The sequence below is a fragment of the Parambassis ranga genome, chromosome 8, assembly GCF_900634625.1.
Source record: "Parambassis ranga chromosome 8, fParRan2.1, whole genome shotgun sequence".
Lineage (NCBI taxonomy): Eukaryota > Metazoa > Chordata > Actinopteri > Ambassidae > Parambassis > Parambassis ranga.
The window spans coordinates 3,863,308-3,886,980 of NC_041029.1; the positions used below are offsets into that span (position 1 = coordinate 3,863,308).

The following is a 23,673-nucleotide window of genomic DNA, read 5'->3' on the forward strand; positions in this document are numbered from 1 at the left end:
ATTCAGTTTTATTTATATAGCGCATATTACAATCAGACATTGTCTCAAAGCGCTTCACAGGAACCCCCCTAAGAGCACTGTGGCAAGGAAAAACTCCCTTTAAGAGGAAGAAACCTTGAGCAGGACCCGTCAACTTAAGGGGGAACCAGTCCTGCTGCTAGTCAGAGAGGATGAGGGAGAGAGAGAGAGAGAGAGAGAAAGAGAGAAAGAGAGAGAGAGAGAGGGTGAAGGAGAGAGAGAGAGGAGAGAGAGAGAGAGAGAGGAGAGAGAGGATGAAGGAGAGAGAGAGAGAGAGGAGCAAACATGATACAAACATGATACAGTACAGAGCAAACAGGACAGCAGGATGAAACAGTGATTATATTGTAATAGATTATATATATCGTTAGTCCATAAGTAGGAATAGTAATTTGATAGCAAGGATGAGCAGCAGGGGCTAGTGAAGTCGATGAGCACAGGAGAGATCAGGGACCAGACTGCAGGTCAGTGTGCAGGTCTTGAGACCTGCAAAGAGAGAGAGCGAGAGCGAGGCACAGAACTACAAGGAAGACAGTAAACACAGATTATGAGACGATATTACCCAGTATGATCCAGACTAAGGAGAGTGGAGGAGAGGTCAGAGGGTGCTCAGAGGATCGTGTTTGTGCCACCCGACAACGTAGAGCAAGAGAGACTTCACGGGCCGGACTGCAGGTCAGCATCCAGGTCTTGAGACCAGTGTGAGCCAGACTAAGGAGAGAAAAGGAGAGGTTAGAGGGTGAGAGGGAAACTGCTCAGTGGATCATGTTTGTGCCTCCCGACAACGTAGGCCTAGAGCAGCATAGCTGTGCTACACACTAGGTCTAAGGCTAACTGTACGCCTTACTAAACAGAAAAGTTTTAAGTCTAGTCTTAAAGGTGGAGGCAGTGTCTGCCTCTCGGACCCAGATTGGTAACTGGTTCCATAATAGTGGTGCCTGATAGCTGAAAGCTCGTCCTCCCATTCTACTTCTATGAATCCTAGGAACTACAAGTAAACCTGCACTCAGAGATCTGAGTGTCCTATTAGGAACATATGGTACAATCAGGTCCTGCAGATACAATGGAGCAAGTCCATGAAGAGCCTTGTAGGTTAGAAGAAGGATCTTGAAGTGTATTCTTGAGTCCACTGGGAGCCAGTGAAGAGACGCTAGAACAGGAGAGATATGATCCCTTTGGCTGACAATAAAGAGTTGCAGTAGTCCAGTCTTGAAGTGACAAAAGCAGGGATGAGCTTTTCAGCATCACTCTGAGAGAGGATGCTCCTGATCTTAGTAATATTACGCAGGTGAAAGAAAGCGGTCTTGGAGACCTGCTTAATATGAGAGACAAGCGACATGTCTTGATCAAAGATAACTCCAAGGTTCCTTACAGTCGTACTGGAGGCCAGAGTAAATCCATCCAGAGAGAAAGCATTATCTGATAAACTAGTTCTGAGATGTTTCGGTCCAAAAACAATGACCTCAGTCTTGTCTGAGTTTAATAGTAAAAGTTGGAGGACATCCAGTCCTTTATGTCCTTTAGACACGCCTGTAGTCTGACTAGCGGCTCAGTTTCTTCAGGCTTCATGGATAAATACAGCTGGGTATCATCAGCATAACAATGAAAGTTTATGTCGTGCTTCTGGATGATGTTTCCTAGAGGGAGCATGTAGAGGGTGAACAGGATCGGTCAGAGCACAGAACCCTGTGGAACACCGTGGTTAATCCTTGTACCTGTGGAAGACACATCGTTAGTGTGAACAAAATGAAATCTGTCAGATAAATATGATTTAAACCAGCGCAGTGCTGTTCCTGTAATCCTGATCTCGTGTTCCAATCTGTGTAGCAGGATGCGATGATCTACGGTGTCGAAGGCAGCCCTGAGATCCAGTAGAACGAGTACAGAGACGAGTCCACGGTCCGATGCCATGAGGAGGTCATTGGTGACTTTAAGCAGTGCTGTTTCTGTGCTGTGATGGGCTCTGAATCCAGACTGGAAAGCATCGAACAGACTGTTCCTACGCAGGTGGTCGTTTAGCTGACTTACAACAGCTCTTTCGAGTAGTTTGGAGATAAAGGTGAGGTTGGAGATTGGTCTGTAGTTTCCTAAGACGTCCGGGTCCAGTGAAGGTTTTTTAAGTATCGGAATGATCACAGCAGTTTTAAAAGGCCTGTGGTACATATCCTGTTTCCAGAGACAAGTTGACCTGTCCTAATATAGAGTCTCCGATCAGAGGAATAGCATCTTTGAGGAGCCGTGAAGGGATCGGGTCCAGAAGACAGGTAGTAGGTTTAGACTTGCTGATGCTGGTGGTCAGCTCAGGGAGGCCGATGGGCACGAAGCAGTCCAGAGTTAGATCAGGATCCGTTTCCAGAAGTGGCGGTGTATCCTCAGCGGTCACAGAGAGATTGTGGTTGATTTGTCCTCTAATAGTGGTGATTTTATCGGTGAAGAAGCTCATGAAGTCTTCACTACTAAGAGCTGCAGGAATGCGAGGCTCCACAGAGCTGTGGCTCTTTGTCAGCCTGGCCACAGCGTTAAAGAGAAAGCGCGGGTTGTTCTTGTTTTCTTCTATTAGTGATGAATAGTAGGCTGTCCTAGCTTTGCGAAGGGCCTTCTTATACATCAGCAAACTGTCTCTCCAGGCCCTCCAGGAGTCATCTGATTTAGAGGACTGCCACATCCTCTCCATCCTACGTGTAATCCGTTTCAGTGATCGGATATTTGAGTTGTACCACGGAGCCAGCCTCTTCTGGTTTGTAGTTTTCTTCTTCTTCAGTGGAGCAATCCTGTTTAAGACTGAGTGTAGTGTGTCTGCAGTGTTGTTGACAAAGTGGTCCAGCTCTGCAGGAGTAATATTTAAGTTGGTACCCCCATCATCGTCTTACAGTTGATCTGACAGTGTAGCATTGCAACTTTATTTTAACATATGAAGACTCAATTTAAGGTGAATTAGGTCAGTGTCATTTATATCTGTGATGTTGCACATTCAGATGTTTGAATCTGAATTGCATCAATATGATTTTCTACATCTTTACCACAGGACTGTGTTTCCTGCCCGTCTGTTTTCTCCATGACTACATCTTTGTTGAGATTGAAGCAAATTGGTATGAAGCTCGGGGCTACTGCAGGAAGAACTACACTGCCGTGGTCATTGGGCTAAATGAGCAAGACTTGGCTAAACTTGAAGAAGTCAGAGCAGGGAGAAGGGTCTGGATCGGACTGCATACTGATTCAGATGCATGGAGGTGGTCTCTGTGTGATCCACCCTATTATGGTGAAGGAGAGACTGAGTTCAGGAACTGGCAACCTGCTGAACCCAACGATGATTATAGAAATTAAGTTTGCGTGGGAATATACAGTGATGAAATTTCAGCAGGCTGGGCTGATCAGCTGTGTGCTGTGTACTGAATGAAGTTTGCGTGGGAATATACAGTGATGAAATTTCAGCAGGCTGGGCTGATGAGCCGTGTGCTGCTACACCAACAGTAAGTATGACTGCACTGATAATTATTATTAGTATTAATTATTATCATCTGCCATTATTTTGTCGAAGGCTATAGGAAAAACATAATGTCAGTGTTTCATGTCACCATTGGTGGCTATTAAATCAAACAACACTGGTAATTTGTCAAAGCATCACTGCAAATATTTTCAGGTACAGAAGCTTCATCCCCCATCATCTATGTGAATATGTCAAAGACCTGGAAGAGTGCTCAGCAGTACTGCAGGGACCAGTACACTGACAGTGTGAGAAAGCATGCTGAGAATACACAGTTGATGAGCATGAAGTCCGAAAAGAATGCATGGATCGGCCTCTACAGAAATTCATGGAAGTGGTCAGATGGGAGTCCTTCAGTAACTGGGCTGCCAATAAACCATCCCTTCCAGATACGGCTTCATGTGTTGCCAGTGACTCAGGCAGGTGGATCAACAGTAATTGCAGCCTAATGAGGCAATTCATCTGTTACAAGAGTAAGTCATTTGCATGTTGTTACTGTCTTTCTGTGTGTGATTTAAGTAAAACTTAACTCATCAACATTCTTTTTGTTCCCATACATGATGCAGTTTACACAAAGAAGAAGGTGGTGAAAGTGGTGTTGAAGAAAAGTGGCCCCTCTGTGGAGATGGAGGAGCTGAAGGAAGATATGTTGGCAAAGGTAATGATACCCGAGTACAAACCAGAGAGATGTCCTGTCATTTGTAACTGTAGCCTCCTTCACTTCTGGAGGTTGATGCTTGATTGAAACGTCATGAATTCTGATAAAAGTCAAATATCCACGTGTTTCCTTATTTCATCATTTAGATGTTAATATGTTTAAATGCAACATGTTAGCATGCCTCCTACAGTCATTGGGAGAATAATGAAGAATTTTGGTGTTTCACAGCTTCAACAGAGGCTGGAGGAGCACGGCCTGAATGGAAGTGTCACATTGAGATGGGTGAAGCAGCCTGATGGAAAGACCTTCCACAAGATTGAAGAGGAGAAAGAGGAGAGCTGTTGTCTGTGATTCCAATTCAACCCCTATTTATAACGTGTAGCAATGTGTGCCCTCTGAACTGCACACTACAATGATATACATGTTCCATATTTATTCAGTTAATATCACAGCATTAATCAAAACTTCTTGATTATCAGAAGTTATGTTATTACAGAAATAGGCATGTTGAGAGAATATAAGATTCTTACGTAAGCAGTCTTTAGCATGTCGTTTTGTTTCCCTACCATTACTTTTTTTTTCACCTTTTCATCCATTTCAATGTAAATGGCCTTCACTGATGTTCGTGGCGTTTCATGTCATTTACTCACGTCACACTAATGTTCTGCAGCACAGTGGTTGGAAATTGCGCTATGCTGCCCCCACAGTTACAGACAGTAGGAGCAGGGCACTACCGAGGCCGTTACACCAACACTTTTGATACAGTTTAAAGATGAATCTAAATCACCATTCTATCTAGGAGCAGGCATGGGTCGACCTGTAAGCATTTGAGCAGGTGTCCAACGTTGGAGCCGAATGTGACTGAAAAACAAAGGGACAAGAACATACAAACACCAGGTTCATCTGGTGAGCTTGTACATCGAGTAATTCAGCCAATCTTAGCTTACTCACCAGTTCTTTATCCCATAATGTAAATGGCCTTCACTGATGTTCGTGGCGTTTCATGTCATTTACTCCAACTTTAAGTTGCATTATGGTTTATTGTGCTTCTTGCTTTTGAGGTCTCCCCTGCTGTTACCATGGTGGCAGGGTGACACAGAGAGGCATACAAAGCTCTGACTTGCTCTCATTCTCCAATACAGAGCAATCCTTCACATCAGCGTTCAAAGCAATGCGTCAGCTGCAGCAATCAAACTTTTCAAATTTTCTTCAGGAAATTCCCTTTTCTAGTTCTTCATTAATCTCCCAATGACCAAAGTGTATTTTTTTAGCTTTATCTTGAGGTTTGTAGCATATGAACACAAACAGCGCAATATGCTTTTATTTACAGGAGTTGAGACATACCAGTCATCAATACTCCTCAATAATTGTCATATCCGATCAGGACACCGATTAGATATCATGTTTCAATTTCAATGCAATTTCCCCATTGTGGGACTAATAAAGGTTTCTTAATCTTTCCTAAAATGACCTACAGCAGGGGCAGATTTTATCACTATTCTTTTAGTGAGGTGAACGACACTGTTTTACATAAACAAATAAACACAGTGATTAAGTGTCCTGACCTTCATGTTGTCCTTTGGAAAACACACTAAAATGACCTACAATAGCTACACTGATAATATACACTCTACACAAGAGTGGAATAAATAGTGGAATAAATAGTGGAATGTCACTGTACTTCAATTTATTGGTTCAGTGTAAACAATACAGTATAAGGCCGTATCTGTCCTTAAGAAAACTCAGAATCCAGAGGTTCAGGAGAGGAGCAGATGCGCGTCCTGACTAGGCGCCCAAAGCACTTCATGATAGTGAAGGTTAGTGCAACAGGGCGGTAGTCCTTCAATATCACAGATAAATGTCCTCTCATACATCACAGGTGTATAATTAATGGGCGGATTACATTAATTATTGGATCAATATGAAAAATTGAACAGAAACACAATGTTGCTTTTGTACTTGTAGGAAATAAGACCACATGCAATGTGAACGATCTGTGTTTGACTGCTCCTGGTGGTTTAATATAATTAACTCAAACAGAACCGTTAGCTTCTGGTGTAAATCCGGGGTAACGTCACACTAATGTTCTGCAGCACAGTGGTTGGAAATTGCGCTATGCTGCCCCCACAGTTACAGACAGTAGGAGCAGGGCACTACCGAGGCCGTTACACCAACACTTTTGATACAGTTTAAAGATGAATCTAAATCACCATTCTATCTAGGAGCAGGCATGGGTCGACCTGTAAGCATTTGAGCAGGTGTCCAACGTTGGAGCCGAATGTGACTGAAAAACAAAGGGACAAGAACATACAAACACCAGGTTCATCTGGTGAGCTTGTACATCGAGTAATTCAGCCAATCTTAGCTTACTCACCAGTTCTTTATCCCATTATGAAGGAACGACTCCAAGAGATCCAGACATCATCTCGGACACAAGATGCACATGTTACCAGGTATTTTGAACCGAATACATTGAAGTTCAGAGTTTTGCATAATTTACAAACCTTTTTGGATCTTGAAAGCCATCTTCTCTTCCTCACGCTTTCGCCAGTAAAATTTGTCATTAAATGTTTAAAATTAAATTCTTCAAATTTGTCCAGTCAGTTGTTTTTGGATCTTGAAAGCTGTCTTCTCTGCTTCACGCCTTCGCCGCCAGTCAAATTTGTTAAATGTTTAAAATGAAACCTCTCTTCAAATTTGTCCAGTCAAATTCGTCAAAGACTAAATATAAGAGTTATTCTTTAAACAGATCAGTTGCATCACTTCAAGGGAGGGACTGGCATGGCAGCCATAAAAAAAAACCAGCAAATAAAAAAAAATAAACAAAAAAAACTTGGTCTTACCTTTTGGAGATTCCCTACGAGGAATACATGTCATTATGTTAGACAATGTGGATGTGACTGTGTGCCGATTTGTAGGAGAGAGGCTTCTTGTGCAGCTATCGATGACACCTAATTTGGGTGGTTTAGTTTTCATAGAGATTTAAACTACACAACATGGTGCTCTCAAAGATAACTACAAGGTTTGTGTGAGTACGTGAGCAGGAAAAGCGAGGGGAAAAAGTCAGAAACGGGAACAGAGGCCATGACAGAGAGAGAGAGGATGGCAAGAGATCAGGGCCCATTTCATGAAGAAGGTTCAGCAAAGTGTGTGAGGAAGCCGAGTATGATATATTGAACCTAAAAACTACCAAACCCGCTTTGTGAAATGGGCCCGCAGTAACACAATAATGATTTGTTTAGAGCTCTTTACCTTTAAGAACACTAATGTGTTACAGCCCAGCTCTGCTAGGGAACTCCATTGGGGTTTGAAATAATGAGTACACACGTGGGCGCGTAAGATGAACTAAACCACTAAACAACTAATGACCTATCACATTGGGAGAGATGAAGATAGAAAAAGGGATAGAGGCGAATGGCACACAGGCCGAAAGCACAGGCATGGCACCGCGGCCACAAACCCCCCCCCCCCCAACCCACACCAGCCAGAATGAAGACAAAAAAACACTTACTGGTTGAGGATCTTCAGGCAGATAAATGTACACCTACACTTGACCTAGTCGACGCAATAACTTACGCAATTGGTGACCACACTGGACTAATGGATCAAGGCAGGACAGAGCTCAAAATGGCACTCATCTTCTGTAGGTCACCAAAATAATCTTCTACTTGAATTATTTAAAACAAAATGACACAAAGGATTAATAATCTAATATTTAAAATGCTACTATAAGTTAACATGCTCAAAGAAATGACACATTTTAGGATGATTTTATTCACATGTAAGACAATCAAGATCATAAATATGAGAAAATTAGAGAAAAGTTGTTGAAAAAAGATTTGGTGTGGCAGCCAGGAAAAACCAAGAGTTAAATATAGAAAACCTGTCTTACTGGTTGTTGATTTGCTTGCTTGTAGATCAGCCTAAAAAACAAAAAGGCTTTTAATATCTACAGAAATATGAAGCACCACAGAAAACCTGGTGAGGCAGATGATTAAATTCACCTTAAACCTCCTGAGGCAGGGCAATAATATTTAAAGTGTAAAAAAACATTTTAAGTTTGGTTTAATTTAACTAAATCCGAATATTTAGCCACAGTTTTTAAAATCAGTGTGTGACACACAGCTGCTCCCTTTTACTGTCAGCTCAGCATGTTTGTGTAAACCAAACACACAAGTGTGCAAGCCTGAAGCAGAGATGCATTTCTAAAAGAAACTCACAACAAAACATTACTTGCATACATCACCAGCTGGATTTAGACTTTTTTAATTGCCAAAAACTACATCACATAATTTATTTTAAATTAAAATTCTACTCTCTTCTAACCAGAGAAGCTGCTGCAGCCATCTCATTGTAGAAGTCTGACAGTAGCATTAAGCTCACCTGCAATAAGCAGCTGCTCTGAAGAAACAGACAAATGCATATGCTTATTCATTGAAAGCCTAAATTTTTTGTCTATTTTCCATAACTCAGCATAAAGCTGTTTAACTTAATGGAAATGTGCTTTGTGAGCCTTCCTGGCATCATTCAACAGCACATTAACAGACTGAACAGGCTGTTATATTATAAAGCAGGATTAATTCAAATTCTGACATTTCAACATGTGCAATAATAAAATTAATTGTTAAAAATCAAAACACAGAAGTCCCTCATTTGTACAATTTGTACAACTTCTGTGTTATTTACACACATTAAAGTAAACTGGTATGTTTTCACTTGTATTTATCCTTTGTTATCACGTTTCACAAAACATTTCATGTTCATCTTGCCAATTTAAAGCATGGCATTATATCTCGGTATTAAAGCCAGGAACAGGCCAACATCCATGGCACACGGTTATAATTAGCCTAACAAGCGAACACACCTGACAACAAGTGAATTGGAATCGACTGTGAAGCAGGATAATACACCACCTGCTGCTGTTTTAACGCTGTTGTGTACCTTCACCCTGTTTATTTAACTTTAGTTAGCCAACTTAATTAAAACACTGCAGTATATAAAGGTATAAACATCAGGAACAGGCTAACACACATGGCACACAGTAAAATTAGCCTAACAAGCTAATACACCTGCTAACAAACAATTAGGATGAGCGGCTAACGTAGCTCCCGGTCACACCACTAACCTTAAAGTGAATTCCAGCTTCCAGAGTTTGGACCGTGTCCAAACGGGTCTCATGTCCCCACCTGTGGTACAGAAACCCCACAGAGAGGTGTGAAGCTCCTGGAAACCAAACGATGGACTTAGCTTAAACATCAGAGACCGCAGATTGTGATGCGTTCTAGAATCACGCGGGAAGTCACGGGGATTTAACTACAAATGGAAGGGAAGCCTGATTGGCTCAGCTAAAGGCATGCCGAAAGCTCATTGGATCAAAACAGTGACAACACAAGACAAGGCACAGGTGCGGAAGAAGCATAAACTGTAACAGGATGCTGCTAAGAAAAAGCCCAAAATGCCTCCCATATATAAAAAAATCTATTTCTTTTATGATACGCGGTGATTCTCTGGTGTCATTTGCTGCATTTTAGTATCAGCGCCCCTGTGGTGTATCTGAAAATTAAATAAAATATAAACTAAATTCAATAAAAAAAATATGTATAAACCATAACAAATCAGGTCCACGGCCACATGGGAGGGACATGGGAGATCAGGGCCATCAGACTTCATTTGTGTCTCCAACAGGAGAAAACCATCAACATCAGTCAGTTCACAGCTGGTTTTCCTGCCTGCTTCTTGTCTTGTTGGCATAAGATACTTCAGTTCCATCTAGTGTCACAAAGTGAGACAACACATTGCTATAGGCCACCAGTTGTTTAACACATATGTTCATTAAGTTTTGATGAAAGCACTTGTTACCTCCATGCACACAGTAAATACAACTGCAGTTTGAATCTGTAGCTTTGAAATATTTCACATAAAAAGGTCAAGAAAAACGAAAACTACATGGACACCATAGACTGAGAAATCTTTATTCCGATACATAAGTTTAGACAGTACAAAAGAAAGATGCAAAAAAAACAGGCATTTTACTAAAAACAGTCCAATTCAAGTAAGAAAAATCTGTTAAATGCATAAGTGAGGTTACCTTTGGATGAGGGTAGCCTGTGTGGTGTTTGTGGTGGCAGCAGAAACATGCGGTCTAAAGAAGGAAGTCTTAAAAAAATAGCCTCAACTCTTGAAGATTAAGAGCGTTTGTCCAGTCTTTCTACATAAATGATGGATACAGAGGAACATAAATTAATTTTGCCTTTATGTATAATCAATGCAAGTCATTATATCTTTAAGATTATAAAAAGCACCATGGAGAGAAGCTTGTTAAATTTCACTCAACTCATCACTTTATGACTTCAGCCGTTCATATTTTGCCAAGTGTCTGGGTTAGTATTTAGCAAAACATGCAGAATGTGGGTAGAAATACCAGGGGCACGTGTGCTAAAAATAATCCGAGTCCAGAATACAGGATTAAAATTCGATTATATTTCTCTAAAAAGGTTCCACTAGATCTCTAAAAACACAAAGTAACAGTAGTAGTTTTGTAAATCACAACAAACTAGAAAAATTGAGGTTTTACTGTACAAGGTTGAGGTCCTTTCATGCGAGGTGGCACCAGAACAGTTCCCAATATAATGTAATGTAATAATATTTATCTTCATGTTTGCAGCGGTGGTTAAACAAATATAGGATCTGATTTTAAAACAGACATCATGACTAAGGGATATTAAAATGTGTACACATTCAACAGCATCAAGTCTACACAGTATGAGCTAGCTGAGGTTTTTATTTAACCAGCATGCTCTGAGCTCTGCTTGAATGGAAAATTGGAAAAACTCCTTTCCCGGTACAGGCTAAAGCCTGGATTTTTCAACCAGTGTAAAAGGTTCTTTACACACGTTAGTGTGGAACACACACAGGTGCTGCTTTAAACATGAGTGGTCAAGGTGGAACAAAGTTACAGCTGAAATCGCTTTAATTGAATTCAGTTACTCAAAAGAAAATGACAAACCATGTTATAATTGTAAACACAACAGCTTTGGGATGGGGCTGTTGGTCAAACATTTCTAAATGATTCCTTTGGTTCTGGGGAGCTAATTTACATACATTACATTAACTAATCCATACATAGTCTTTACTCTGACTTCTTAGCCAGCCCTTCTTTTCAGATTAAGCAGTTACAATGATGCAAATGCTGCCTTAGCAGATGCTGTCACTGCTGCTGACTAATGATTCGATGGTTAGATTAAAAAACAAAGGAATGACTTGTATCCTACCTCGAGCAGTCAAATGTACTCTGTGGTGACCTTATCAAACCAGGAATGCTGAATGGTTACACACTTAACGGAAATCTAAATTTCCCTGCGTTTGTTGCAGCTACATGAAGCTTTATTGACCTTACCTCATCACTCGCCAACATTTGTTATGACAGATCCACTGCTTAAAGTTCTTCTGCAACCTATGACTCCATCATCAGATGAAGCTTCTACAGCTACGACTGTGTGTCTAACCCTTCATTTACATATCATAGTGTTGGCTGCTCTGGCTGGGGGGCAGTAGTGGTGGTGGAGGAGCAGCAGTGGGTTCTTCTGAGGCAGGTGGAGGTGCTGCGGCAGCATTGGTGCCTGCCGCAGCAGAATTGCCTTCCTGACCTGCAGGGGGGTCTGTAGGAGGTGGTGGTGGTGGTGCTGTTGCTCCAGGGGTGGTGTCTGAAGGTGGAGGGGGCATGCTATTGCTGCTGCTGCTGCTGCTGCTGTCATCACTGGGTGCACTGCTGCTTGGAGTGCTGCTCTCCCTCGGGGGTTCAGGGGGAGGAGTTGCTTTATCAGAGACAGAGGAGGGTGGATCAGATGAAGGAGGTGGAGCAGACTGAGCGTCTGAGGATGTTTCTGCGGTAGCTGCGTCATCTAGGCATAAAGGACAGACTTAATTTAGATTATTGTAATTATTGTAATATTGCAATTGTCGAACAGCAAATCACCTGTCTCCATCGGTGTGGGCTTGTCCTCCTCCTTGGTCCCTGAGGTCGGGTTAGCTGTGCTGCTAGCATTAGCACTGGTCTGTTCTGCAGCCTTGTTTCCGGCAGCCTCCTGTTGTTGTTGTTGCTGCTGTTGCGCGGCTTTTTCTGCCTGCTCGGCTGCCTCTCGTTCTCTCTCCTCTGCCAGCCGCTTCGCTGCCTCTTCAGCAGCGGCCATCTCTGCCACAAGCTTCTCCATGTCTACCTCAACCTTCTGACTACAGAGCTGGAGACACAAAAGCATGGGATTAAACAAAATCCAATCCTCCAAATCAAATCAACTTTGTCACACACAGTTGTACGTAGTACACTGCACAGTGAAGTGTTCATGTACCCATTTTGGCATATGTGCACACACAAGACAACAAGAGCTTTAAACAACAGTTCAAGGAAGTTGTAGGTTCTATAAATACAGATGAATTAAAAGTAGTAACACGACCCTTTAAAAATCCACATACAAATAATATGCTTCTTGCTTAATAAAATAAATGATATGCTCACTAACATTTGGGTGTCCCTAGGTGAATAAACAAAGCTTTACCCGTTTCAGTTCAGTGTTGAATGAGTCTGTGGTCTCCAGAAAACGTCTTTTCTTATCTTGATGGCGATCCTCGATCTGCAGAAGTTCTGCCTCCAGTTTCCTCTGAGATAACCAAGAAACACAATTTATAACTCATTGAATGCATATATCTTCAATAATCGTCCTCACTGCCACAGCGACTGAGCTGTTGAGTTGGGAAAAAAAACCCACCAACCCACCTGGTGCACCATAAGAGACTGAACCTGCCTCTTGAGGACCTGCATGCGGGCGGTGGTAACCACAGAGCGGACATCAGGCACAACAATCTCACTGAGGATGTCGCTGATGAGCCGGTGGTTCCTTTGGAAGCGTGCAGCTGCTATGTGCTTCACTGAAAAACCATCATCGTAATCTAGGTGGAGGGACAAAGATGAAATTAGCACACCGGCTACCATCAAATCCACCCTTTAACTGTCTTAGTTATTCTAAACGTTTAAATGAAAAAAATGCACTTTGAGAACTCTAAAAGTAGATAGGAGGACGGTACTGAAGCCATTAACAAAAATCTCAGATAGCTTAACTAGAGAACTTCATGAAGGATTTTTGAGTAGAGACTTGCCATCGGGGTCTTCAGCAGGCTGGATGCTCATGTATGGCTCTCCTTTGTCCATGCGACTCTGCCTCTGCCTGCTCTCCTCCTCCATCGCCGCCTCAGCTCGGTTCTTGGCATTGACGTAAGCAAGGTAAGCGGGAGAGTTGTGGTAGGCCTTAAGAGAGTCGTTGTACTCGATCTGAGAGGAAAGGGGAAGAAACGGGTTAGAGTTTGAGCATAGTGATACTCATCTTATTTTTTTTGTGTCACTTCCATAAGCTTACCTTCTCTGCCTCATACTCATTTAAGTAGTCCTGCTTCTCTTCATCAGTCAAGTCCCTCCACATCCCTCCAATAATCTTTCCAATTTCCCACAGCTTCAGGTCTGGGTTGGATGCCTTCACTTGGTCCCATACCTTGCATGTACACAAAAAGAAAGATGGAAACATGCACATATAAAACATAAAGATTCAACTTGAGGTTAAGTTTCAATTTATTGAAAGAGAACTTAAAGGAAGAAAAGTGCAGAGGAAAGAAACAGTTCCCAAGATGATGCATCAAAATGATATACTGGCATTTTGCGGTAAATTAGTTGATGAAATGGCATGAAATATTGAGATCAGATTCCAGGTGTTATGCCAGTAAAACTAGTTATTTTAGAGATGATTTTGTCCCATTCAAGGTCAAAATTACAGCTCTGAAATAAGAACTGCAGAGCACAGAGAGGAGCGTGTGAAAGGGAAAATAAAGAGGCTGGAGCAGATAGTCCTTGCACAAGGAAACACAAGGAATAGCTAAAATTTCTCTTTTGTGTTGACATGCACAGGAGGCTACTGTCAGCCAACAGAATATAATAGAGTGGAGAGTCTCCACTAAATAACAGAGGTAGTGATAAGGCGTCATGGCTTGGCTGTTTCCCAACCTCAATCCCCTGCCAACTTTTCAGGGGATGGGAGGACAAGCAGTAAAAGCAGACACCGTGGATGGGTGTCTTACCTTCCTGCTTACCTTCCGGCTGTACCGCATGTATGGCATCAGTGGCTTGTCTGGAGGTTTTGGAGGCTTTGGGACGGTGATCCCTGAGGAGTTCTGTGAAGAGAAAACAGAGAGAAAGAAGATTTAAAATATAAATGAAGGGATGAGGGGATGAGGAAGAAGGGGAAACAAAACAGGAGACCATCCTACAATTGGATCACACCAGTTGGGACATATTCTGACCAGAGAATTTACCATCATGATTCATTTACACACATATGTCTCATGAGTACTCAAGAATTGTCACATTTACATTAACACATTTAAACAAGTCATAAAGTGGATATAATAGTAGATAACCCGTGTAGGGCATGCTTAGAGTAGAAATCAAATTTTAACTGATCATAGTCAGATCTTAGTGGGGCTTGTGTAAAGGCTAAAACAATAAGTGAACCACTGCAATACACTTTGTTATATGGCTAGAGCGAGGGAAATGGAATGGCCCTTAGAACAATGCTAGGTCATTGTAATTTCTTTTTTCTTCTTGGTTGTTTCTCTATGCAAACAGCTAGCAAGAGTTAAACTGACCCAGTTTCCCAACCAAGTCTTCAGGTTTTAAAGCAGACAGTCTTGGCGGTGTCACCGACAGGATGTGAAATTAAACATGCTGTATCAGCATACCTACATTAAAATGTCCATTTTATGATTTTGCACTGAAAAAAAAAATCATTAAAGATCATGATTCAAAGCGTTTGCCCTTTGACGCACTTAAGAAAACACGTTTCCCTGAACAATGAAATTCTTCTATGCTATTCTCAATGAATGCCACCACAGTAAGAATATAAATAAGTTAAAGAATAAAATATAGATATATAAAACACAAACCCTTTAGGGAATAAAATCTCTATATACTGTGCATTTAACATTAGTTTTTGACTTATCCTTACCTCTTGCTGAAGTGGCTGACATAACAGAGGCTGTGTATAGCCCAAAAACATCTAACAACCAGGCTATACTCTAACATAAGTTGTGTTGATTGAGGGTATAAATGAAGAGGAAAGCTAATACCTGACAGTGACATTATAAAGAGGATCAATAAAATTCCATGCACCCAAACCAGCTGTGGTTCATGTCACTATATGCCTGAACAATGGTGGCCATTGCAAAAAATAAAGAGAGGCTGTACATGAGTATGAAACTGAACAAGAGCAATCATGTTTTATATGTTCACTCTTTAATGTAACCTACATCACACGTAAGTTATAAATAATCCTGTTATCATCACTTTTATTACCAACCCACCGACACCTGTATAAGCCTCACCTTTCCTCACTTCTTCTTACACCTTTGCCCTCATGACATACTGCAATCACTACCCTCCCACTCTTAACATAAACCCCCATAACACTTTTCTGTTCAAATCCCTCCATCAATTCATTACCCTGCCGGAGCCTCCGGAGCTCCCTCCCAGCCGGAGGTTGTTGTAGGCCAGATGGCTGTAAGGATTGTAGCCCACAAACCCTGGGGTGGAAGGCATTTGCTGATGGAAGACAAATGAGACAAAACACGAATGAGAAATGGTTCACAAACAAGAGGAGGAATAGGGATAAACATAAATAAGTGAAAAAGGAAGGGAAAACATGAAAATAAAGGTTGATTTCTTTTGCTTGTTTGTTTTCCATGACCTCATCATGCAAGGTAGGCTGGTCTTCAGCGTGAGAGCACAACATGTGAACGCTGCGTGGACATCAAACTTAAAGTGTTCCTCATTGAGCACAAGTTGTGTTTATTTATACATGTGCCATAACCACTAGATTCAGGTTTACACAATGTTGTGCCCTGCAGCTGAATGTAAGAATATGAAAAGCAATAAAACAAGCATGTTGACTCGATAGCTCTACACAGCTACTAACATTACAAGGACTACACTCTACAATATACTAACTTAAGTTTATAGATCTTGTAACCCAAACAAACCCCATCTACGCAAGAACTCAAAACAAGTGGTGAAATGACAGGAAAAAGCAGGAGTGAAAGCGATGGTGGAGAATGGAACAAGATTTGTGGCTATCTCTATGTGTTTGGACAGAGAGAAAGAAATTTAAAGAAAAGAAAGAAGATGTTCATGATGCTGTGCTTCTAACGTCTGACTGCTACAACTAGAGCTCAGAAAATGACACTTACTGTTGTTGGGGCAGGGGGTGGGGGAGGTGCGTAGGATGGACGCTCTGTGACAAGAGAAAAACAGCATAATCAGGTAGATATCACAACAATATGATCATATCACTGATGCTTCTGATATTTCTGCAAAAGGCAGGAATTGATGTCAGAAGGTACAGAATTCAATAAAACTGATCAGGCGTGATCTGTCCTACATAAACAAGACTGCCTGGTCTAATATATCACAGAAATTCAAAGGAGTTAAAGCAGAATGGGTCCTCTCATGCTAAAATGAAAATAAATATAGGGTGACATCAGTTCATTGCAGCGATTTTGTAGTTACATTGCTACGTGTTCCCTTCAACCTAGGGCAAGGGCAATTGACAACAAACACTTTAAATCCAGTCTGATTGTAGTTATTAACAAATCTACAACAACATCATTACTGCACCCGTGCTAATAATTACTTACTTGACATCGCGGCTGCAGTCTCGGTTATGGCCAAGGGTCTATTCCCATATTGGTAAAGCTGTGTAAGAAAACATTAGCCATACAAATTAATTATTGATCGTTAGTAAAAAAAAAAAGAGTGGCTGTAACAATGGCTGACTGGGGGTTAGGAAGCTAACATTAGCTCTCCAGGCCCGGCCTATTAGCTAAGCTAGCTAACAAAACGAGACGATTCACCACATAATTATTTAGAGACTGCGGTATAAGTCAATAGAGGCAACACTGTTTGAACATACACCGAATAAAACAAACTACAAGATAAGTTACACACTTCTGAGTGGTACGGTGCCTGCAGGACGTTTGAATAAACATTGCTGATGAAGCTAACGAACAATGATTCCCCTGCTGCCGCTAAAACAGAGCGCGTGGAGCTAATACGCTAGGCACATTAGCTACATCTAGAAAATTTACAACCAAACACATTTAACTCATGTTTGCATTCGACTCTCAAAACGACATTAAATGCAACGTATTGAAGGGAGTACATTAAAAACAACGTAAACATACTCAGCCGTCCTTTGTTCCCTCTGTAGGGCAGCTCTTCCGTCTTTCATACACGGACCGGAAGTATCAGGTTTCTTCTGGTCAGCGGAAGTGGTGCTTTCAAAATAAAGGCAATCACTCTGATTTGAACGTACCCACATTGTCCTCAGCTTAAATTTCTTTTAGTAATGTACCTATGTAAACTCGTTCGCCTTCTTCCGCCTTTTACAAATTATTTAAAGAAAGCAATTTTCTATGACAGTTTTTATAAACCTTAGCCTAAAAGCATGTGGAGTTCCACACTCAAATGCTTCGAGAGAACATAATAACTCGTTCCAACTATTATCAAAAAAAATAGTTAGGCAATTAAAGACAATTTAAGAAAATGCTGATTAATCAAATATAATTTACCAACAATCAGACAGTGTGTATGGTAGAAAGTGGACGAAGATCACAAATCTAAACAGTCTTTTTTTTTGTTAAATGCTAAAAATTGAAATATTTATTCTGCACTACATCCAAACACAACACAAGTTGCTGCTTGCTGGTTTTGCCTGAATAACTACAGTCTAGCTTTGTATTTTTATGCAAATGATATCCTTACTATGCAAACACTGATTTTTGGGTGCCCCAAAGCAACAAAACATCTATTTATATAATATTTTGTTTATCTTGATATTCAGCACATATGACACAAATGCTGTTGATCAATTGTTTCTTCATTATTTTTTATTATTTGAGTTTGTTCAGGATTTTTTCGTTTTTAGAAATGAGATGGCAGAGAGGAAGAGGATAAATTATTCAGTGCTGTGTTTGCATAAATGCAAAAAACCACAATGTTAACCAGCACCTAGAAATAACTCACACCAAATGTCTTCTCTTTCTGTTATCAGACACCTTAAAGGTAAGGCATAAAGGATTTACTTCATGATGTTTAACATAGGAAAAGTCACTTCAAAGAGGTTTTATCTGAACATAACAAGATGATTAATTTCCATCATTTCCAATTTGCAGGATTTTACACAGTAAGATTGTTTCTTTCCTCTGACATACAGGTCAGGTCATTCACATCACATTTTTACCTTTTAGAGCTAATGACCAGTGGATGTGCATTTAGTAAATATGTTCCACTTTGTTCTCTTAGAGTAGAGTGAAAGAACACTGAACAGCCATGGAGAAGAAAGTTTGTGTTATGATGGCCTTCCTGGGTGAGTAGAACCTTTCAGTCACTGTTGATGGAGCCAATAAATGCCCATATACTGCAGAATAACACCTGTGGAATTTAAGGGTGCAGATGCTCTTATAGTTTATAAATAAATTCACAGTGTTGAGTGGGTGTTAATGGGTTATTTATCCAGTGTGAATTGCACAATAAATACAGAAAGTGTTGTTGACATAGATGGGTAACATGCTTTTGGTTCTGACCACAGGACTGTGTTTCCTTCCTGCCTGTTTTCCTCGTATCTACATCGTTGTTGAAGAGGAACTGACCTGGCCTGAAGCCCAGAACTACTGCAGCGAGAAGAACGCCAGCCTGGCCATGGTTAAGAAACAGGAAGATATGGAGAAGTTGGTGCTGGCTGCGCAACTATATCCATGGGGCAGATTTTGGATAGGACTGCACAAAGTTGTTTTTGACAACTGGAGGTGGTCACTGGAGGAGGAGGGTTATTATGGTGCAGGACAGACTACATTTAGGATCTGGGCAGCTGGTGAACCCAATAACTATGGTGGAAATGAGGGATGTACTGTAATGACCGGTAATGGCTACTGGAACGATTGTTCTTGCATTTATCAACAACAGTTCGTCTGTTCCAGTGGTAAGAAAAAAGACAAATCATTCATCATTAATTGTTTTCATATTTGTTTAGAGAATAGTTGCACACAGTGGCATAGGAAGCATTAAAAATGTGGGGGGGACACCTTCTGTGGGTGGGTGGTGAAAAAAAGTACATCAGTATATTATGAAATATAATATAATAATATGAAGTAGTTGCGTTTTCCTGTGGATTTTAGCAGGTTGTTAAACTATTTTACCTACAGAAGTAAACACTTCATGACTATTTCAGAGACAGATTCAACAAAAACTCGGTGACAAACAGAAACTAATTCCAAGTGAAACAACAGTTTTGTCAAACATACTGGTGCTACTACACTAACAGCCTCCATATCTGAGGCCTTCTCTCATTTACAGAGACAAAAAACTGGCAAATCCCATAGAAAAATGAACCAAACTGCTTAATGCAGATAATACTGAAACACTAAAAATACTAACTTACAAATAAATGCATGTCTTTATTTTTATTTGCTTATAAAACTACTTAATTCACAACAAACGTTGTGGATGTGTTTATAATGATGCGCTGCCTCATCTGCTGCATCAGTGTGTCCCTGTTCATATAATGCTCCACTGTGTCCTGACGTCCATCACATGTGTTTTATTCTTGCTGATAAGAATAGGAGCAGGTGGCTGTGTGCACTGGCTCGGCGAGGCTGAAGCTAGCAGGCTAACAGGAGCTAACCTGGCCCTTATTACAACATGGGTTAATGCTGAAAACAACTCTAACTCTCCGTGTCTTTGTTAGAATCTCCTCATGTCCATTGTGTGTGGGGAGGGAGCAGAAAAGACAACAACATGTCGTCAGACAAATAAGACCGTCTACTGTAACTGACAGTAAACAGCAGCTTCCTCCCAACTTTTCTAAGTTGATTTAACATCAACCTAACGTCTCCTGGGGCCATGTGACAAACAGTCAGGCTTCAGCATGAGCTGGACTTTGTGGGATGACACTGACGTCACCTCCTCCAGCTTCGACCAGCACCGACGGTTCTCTTTACGGTGTTTTACGCTCGCTCGAAGAGACCACTGGCTTTGTTAGGTCTGTTACTATAGTAACGGTATTGCAGCGCTGTGGTAACCAGGAAAACATGGAGTGGATTTCAGCGGTGAGGTTATTCTCTTATGAACCAGTGGAACGGAGTTTTTCACGAGCAATCGAAACAGCGTTAGGTGGAGTTTACTACTCACTAAATGTGGGGGGGTCCAAACGGGCCGTTTTAAAATGTGGGGGGGGCATGTCCCCCTCTGATATAATGGTAGCGACGCCTATGACGTTAGCACTTAGCTTGGTGAAAGCTGCCAGCCTACCTGCAGTGGGCTCTCTGTGCCTCCCTACGATGGTGTACTACACTCATTCAGCCTTCCACTCTAAACATGTCCTAAGACACCTGAGTGACAGTCACCGCTTCCACATCAACAGTAGAGAGGCAGCCAGATACATCCAACAGCTAGAAGACATGCAGGGTCAGCCATCTTACCTCCACTCTCTTCATATTTCCTCCTTCATATCGTCAAACTCCAAATGTAAAGTCTCCTAAATCTCTCCTCAGCCAGTCAGCTCCACAAAGAGGCTACATCTGTGACACAACACACCTCAGACAAAGACTCAGCTGCAGCAACTTCACATCCTCCATGTCTGACTGCAGTGTTGAAGCAGCCTGGTCCAAAGAGGAAGAGGATGGGGAGGATGAAGACTCTATATCTGGTCAGAATTCACAAGCTTCTCCACGGTGTGTCTGTTGATGGACCTGCACTGTTCCCTTCTTCTTACTGGGCAGGTTAGTCCACAAAGCTTTTCATGTGTGACTGTTTTATTGAAGATGTCATTTTATCTACTCTCTTCTTTTGGATCAGCTGTCACCATGGAGATGAAACAGGTGAGCAAGATGCAGATTTCTCTCTGTTTGGAAATTTCCTGCATCAAAAGCAAACAGTTGTTTTTCTCTGTGATGGTGAGGTGCTGTTGACAAGAGCTGAGGAGGGAGTGTCTGTGGACTGATTTACAGCCAGAGGCATAAAGGGCTTCTATATAAAGGACGACTGAACCGGTCTGACAGCTGGGTGACTCTGCACTCAGACCTGTTCTATCCACTGTTAACCCCTTCATGTCAGTGTTGTGTCAGGTGTGCTGTGTTCAAGGCGTGGTTTCTGTTCATTGTTCATTTCCTGTCAGACAGACTGCAGCAGAACCAGCAGCTCCACACATGAAGGTGGATGAGCTATGAGTGCTATGAGTCAGTGTGAGGACAGAGAGGAGGGAGTCCCTCCCTCTAAGAGGACTCTGTGTGGGGACCATGAGAGCCGGACCACAGCTCAGAGGTAAGAGGACGTCTCTAACTGTCCAAGACTCTTCTCCATGTCACAGCTCACACTCACATTATTCACACATCTGCATGTGTTCAAGAACAAAGCAGCAGCACACTGCACACTCTGCTGGACCTGGACCTGGACCTGGACCTGGACCACGGATGAGGCCATTTATTTCAAAACTGTATATTTCTGCAGAAACACAGACAGCTTTACAAGCTTTCCAACACTACTGTAGCTGTTAGGCCTATGTTTAGCTGGGACCTAGACTCTTCCTCCTCCAAGTCTCAGGGTCCTGGTTTGTTTGGGTCCTGCATGCACACACCTCAGTCATGCACACCATACACTGCTGATTATTCTGACTAACACAGCCTGTACAGAACTCTAATGTGGATTCTGTACATCACCAAAATGGAGGTCCGAAACCAGACGGAATGATGATTCTGTCTGGACCCTTTTCTGATAACTCTGATAAATTCATGAGAATAAATCTTTTCATAGAGCGTTTTATTCCCACGGTCACGGGGACAGTCGCTAACCAGTGTGATTGCAACAGCGGAGAATAAAGTTAGACTAGAGAGCGAGAGAAAGGAGGAGATTATTAGATTATTAGTGTTAGAGACAGTTGAGTTGAAGAAGGCAGTGAAGGCAGATGAGGAGAGACGTAAGATTCTATATCAGGCATATCTGTGCTGCATAGATGATGATTGTGAGGAGTCCGGTAGTACCACTGACATTAAACAGGAAGTAGAGAGCGAGGGAACTCAGGGGGCTGAGATACCGCCTCCCTATTCACCCGCCTCTGCTGTAGCTTCTGCCTCGCCTCAGACCCCACCGCTGGGATGTACCCCATCATGACTGTCCCTGATGGGAGGGGGCGAGTAACAGACAGACAGACAGGAGTGAACTCTAGTCAACCTGGTGCCCAGCAGCACTGGTATAGACAGGCAACAGAGGAGGGGCTTCCCCTGTTGCTTCAGCAGGCCCTGAAAAATGACCCTGATTTACCAGGAAGTGATTCTGTTGATTGGGAGAGACATGTTGTACACCATATGAATTTACATATAGAAAACAACTGAGTACCTCAGCCTGCTCCCCCACCCCAGCCACAGTCCCCAGTTGTGGGTAATCCTGATATGTATTTAACGCCACCTTGGGCCAACATCATAGAGGAAGTAACTGGAGGGGAAAAGAGGGTGGCCGTGGGGGAGGGGGGCATGGAAGGGGTGGATACAGCGGTATGAGTGGGGGTGACTGCTTCTACTGTGGAAAACCTGGCCACTGGGAAAGAGACTGTCACTACAAGCAGCCCCGTGAGTGACCACAAGGGGCTCCCTGGTATCCTCCCCAGGGAAGTGGCATCTCACATTATTCCGTCGGTTGGCAACATCTGCCATTCACAGAACTTGTAAAACTGTGTCAGCAGGCCAGCACCACAGTCATTGTTTCATTCGCTCCAGCTCATCACCAGTGAATCTGATGCCCAGAGACTGGAACCTCCATTATGTGCTCCCCAGATGGATTAATAGGGACATTTGTTACTGGACAGACTTTTTATGCTCCCAGAGTGTTGGAGTAACTGGACAGTGGCTGATGAGAACCACTACGATACAGATGTCTTGTGAAGATATCTGCTGGACTCGTTTTCTGTCTTGTTTGTGGCTGAGGAGGGAGTAGCTGCTGACGTATAGTTAACACCAGAATAGTTTAAATGGCTCAAAATGGCAGATAATAGTGTGCCACTTGTTTGCTTAGTCATTGTTCCACACATAATATTACAGAATTAGGCTCCATGGTTAGGAAAAGCTATTTCTAATGAATAGGCCATCACAGAGGATAGGTGTTTAGAATTCTTCATCCTTTAAAGCTTATTAGGTTACCATTCATACAGTAGAGGCATAATAAGGCTCAGGAGATGTTAGCCACACTATCACACAGCATACGGTCTTCATCATTTACTGATATAGGTTTTGTGCCTCCTGTACTCTTGTCTCTTTCATTGTCTCAACTTCCACCGATCTGGCTCACCTAGATCACTTAGCTCCATTTTATCTGGATGTTTCTGAAACAGGTGGAGTTGTGAATGGTGTTCTGTTCCAGAAAAACAGAGGGTGA

At 42.0% G+C, this 23,673-nt stretch overlaps 2 protein-coding genes across 3 annotated transcripts; one reads left to right on the plus strand and one right to left on the minus strand.

The window, feature by feature from the left end:
* Positions 1 to 10,275: 10,275 nt before the first annotated feature.
* LOC114439617 (SWI/SNF-related matrix-associated actin-dependent regulator of chromatin subfamily E member 1-like) lies at positions 10,276 to 17,513 on the minus strand. Of its 2 annotated transcripts, none has more exons than XM_028411675.1 (11): positions 17,436 to 17,513; positions 16,890 to 16,947; positions 16,443 to 16,486; positions 15,700 to 15,798; positions 14,292 to 14,372; positions 13,568 to 13,699; positions 13,311 to 13,482; positions 12,931 to 13,103; positions 12,713 to 12,814; positions 12,136 to 12,397; positions 10,276 to 12,061 (listed from the first exon to the last, which is right to left on the minus strand). In XM_028411675.1, the coding sequence occupies exons 2-11, from the start codon at positions 16,894 to 16,896 to the stop codon at positions 11,673 to 11,675; spliced, it is 1,461 nt and encodes a 486-aa protein (XP_028267476.1). In that variant the 5' UTR covers positions 16,897 to 16,947; positions 17,436 to 17,513; the 3' UTR covers positions 10,276 to 11,672. The 2 variants fall into 2 exon arrangements, with proteins under 2 accessions (XP_028267476.1, XP_028267474.1); XM_028411673.1 differs by having other exon boundaries at positions 14,280 to 14,372.
* Positions 17,514 to 20,588: 3,075 nt separating this feature from the next.
* On the plus strand, positions 20,589 to 21,469 carry LOC114439893 (FERM domain-containing protein 6-like). Its single transcript, XM_028412094.1, has 3 exons — positions 20,589 to 20,715; positions 20,802 to 21,029; positions 21,425 to 21,469. Exons 1-3 carry the CDS (start codon positions 20,589 to 20,591, stop codon positions 21,457 to 21,459), a joined length of 390 nt encoding a protein of 129 aa, XP_028267895.1. The 3' UTR covers positions 21,460 to 21,469.
* The last annotated feature ends 2,204 nt before the right edge of the window (positions 21,470 to 23,673 follow it).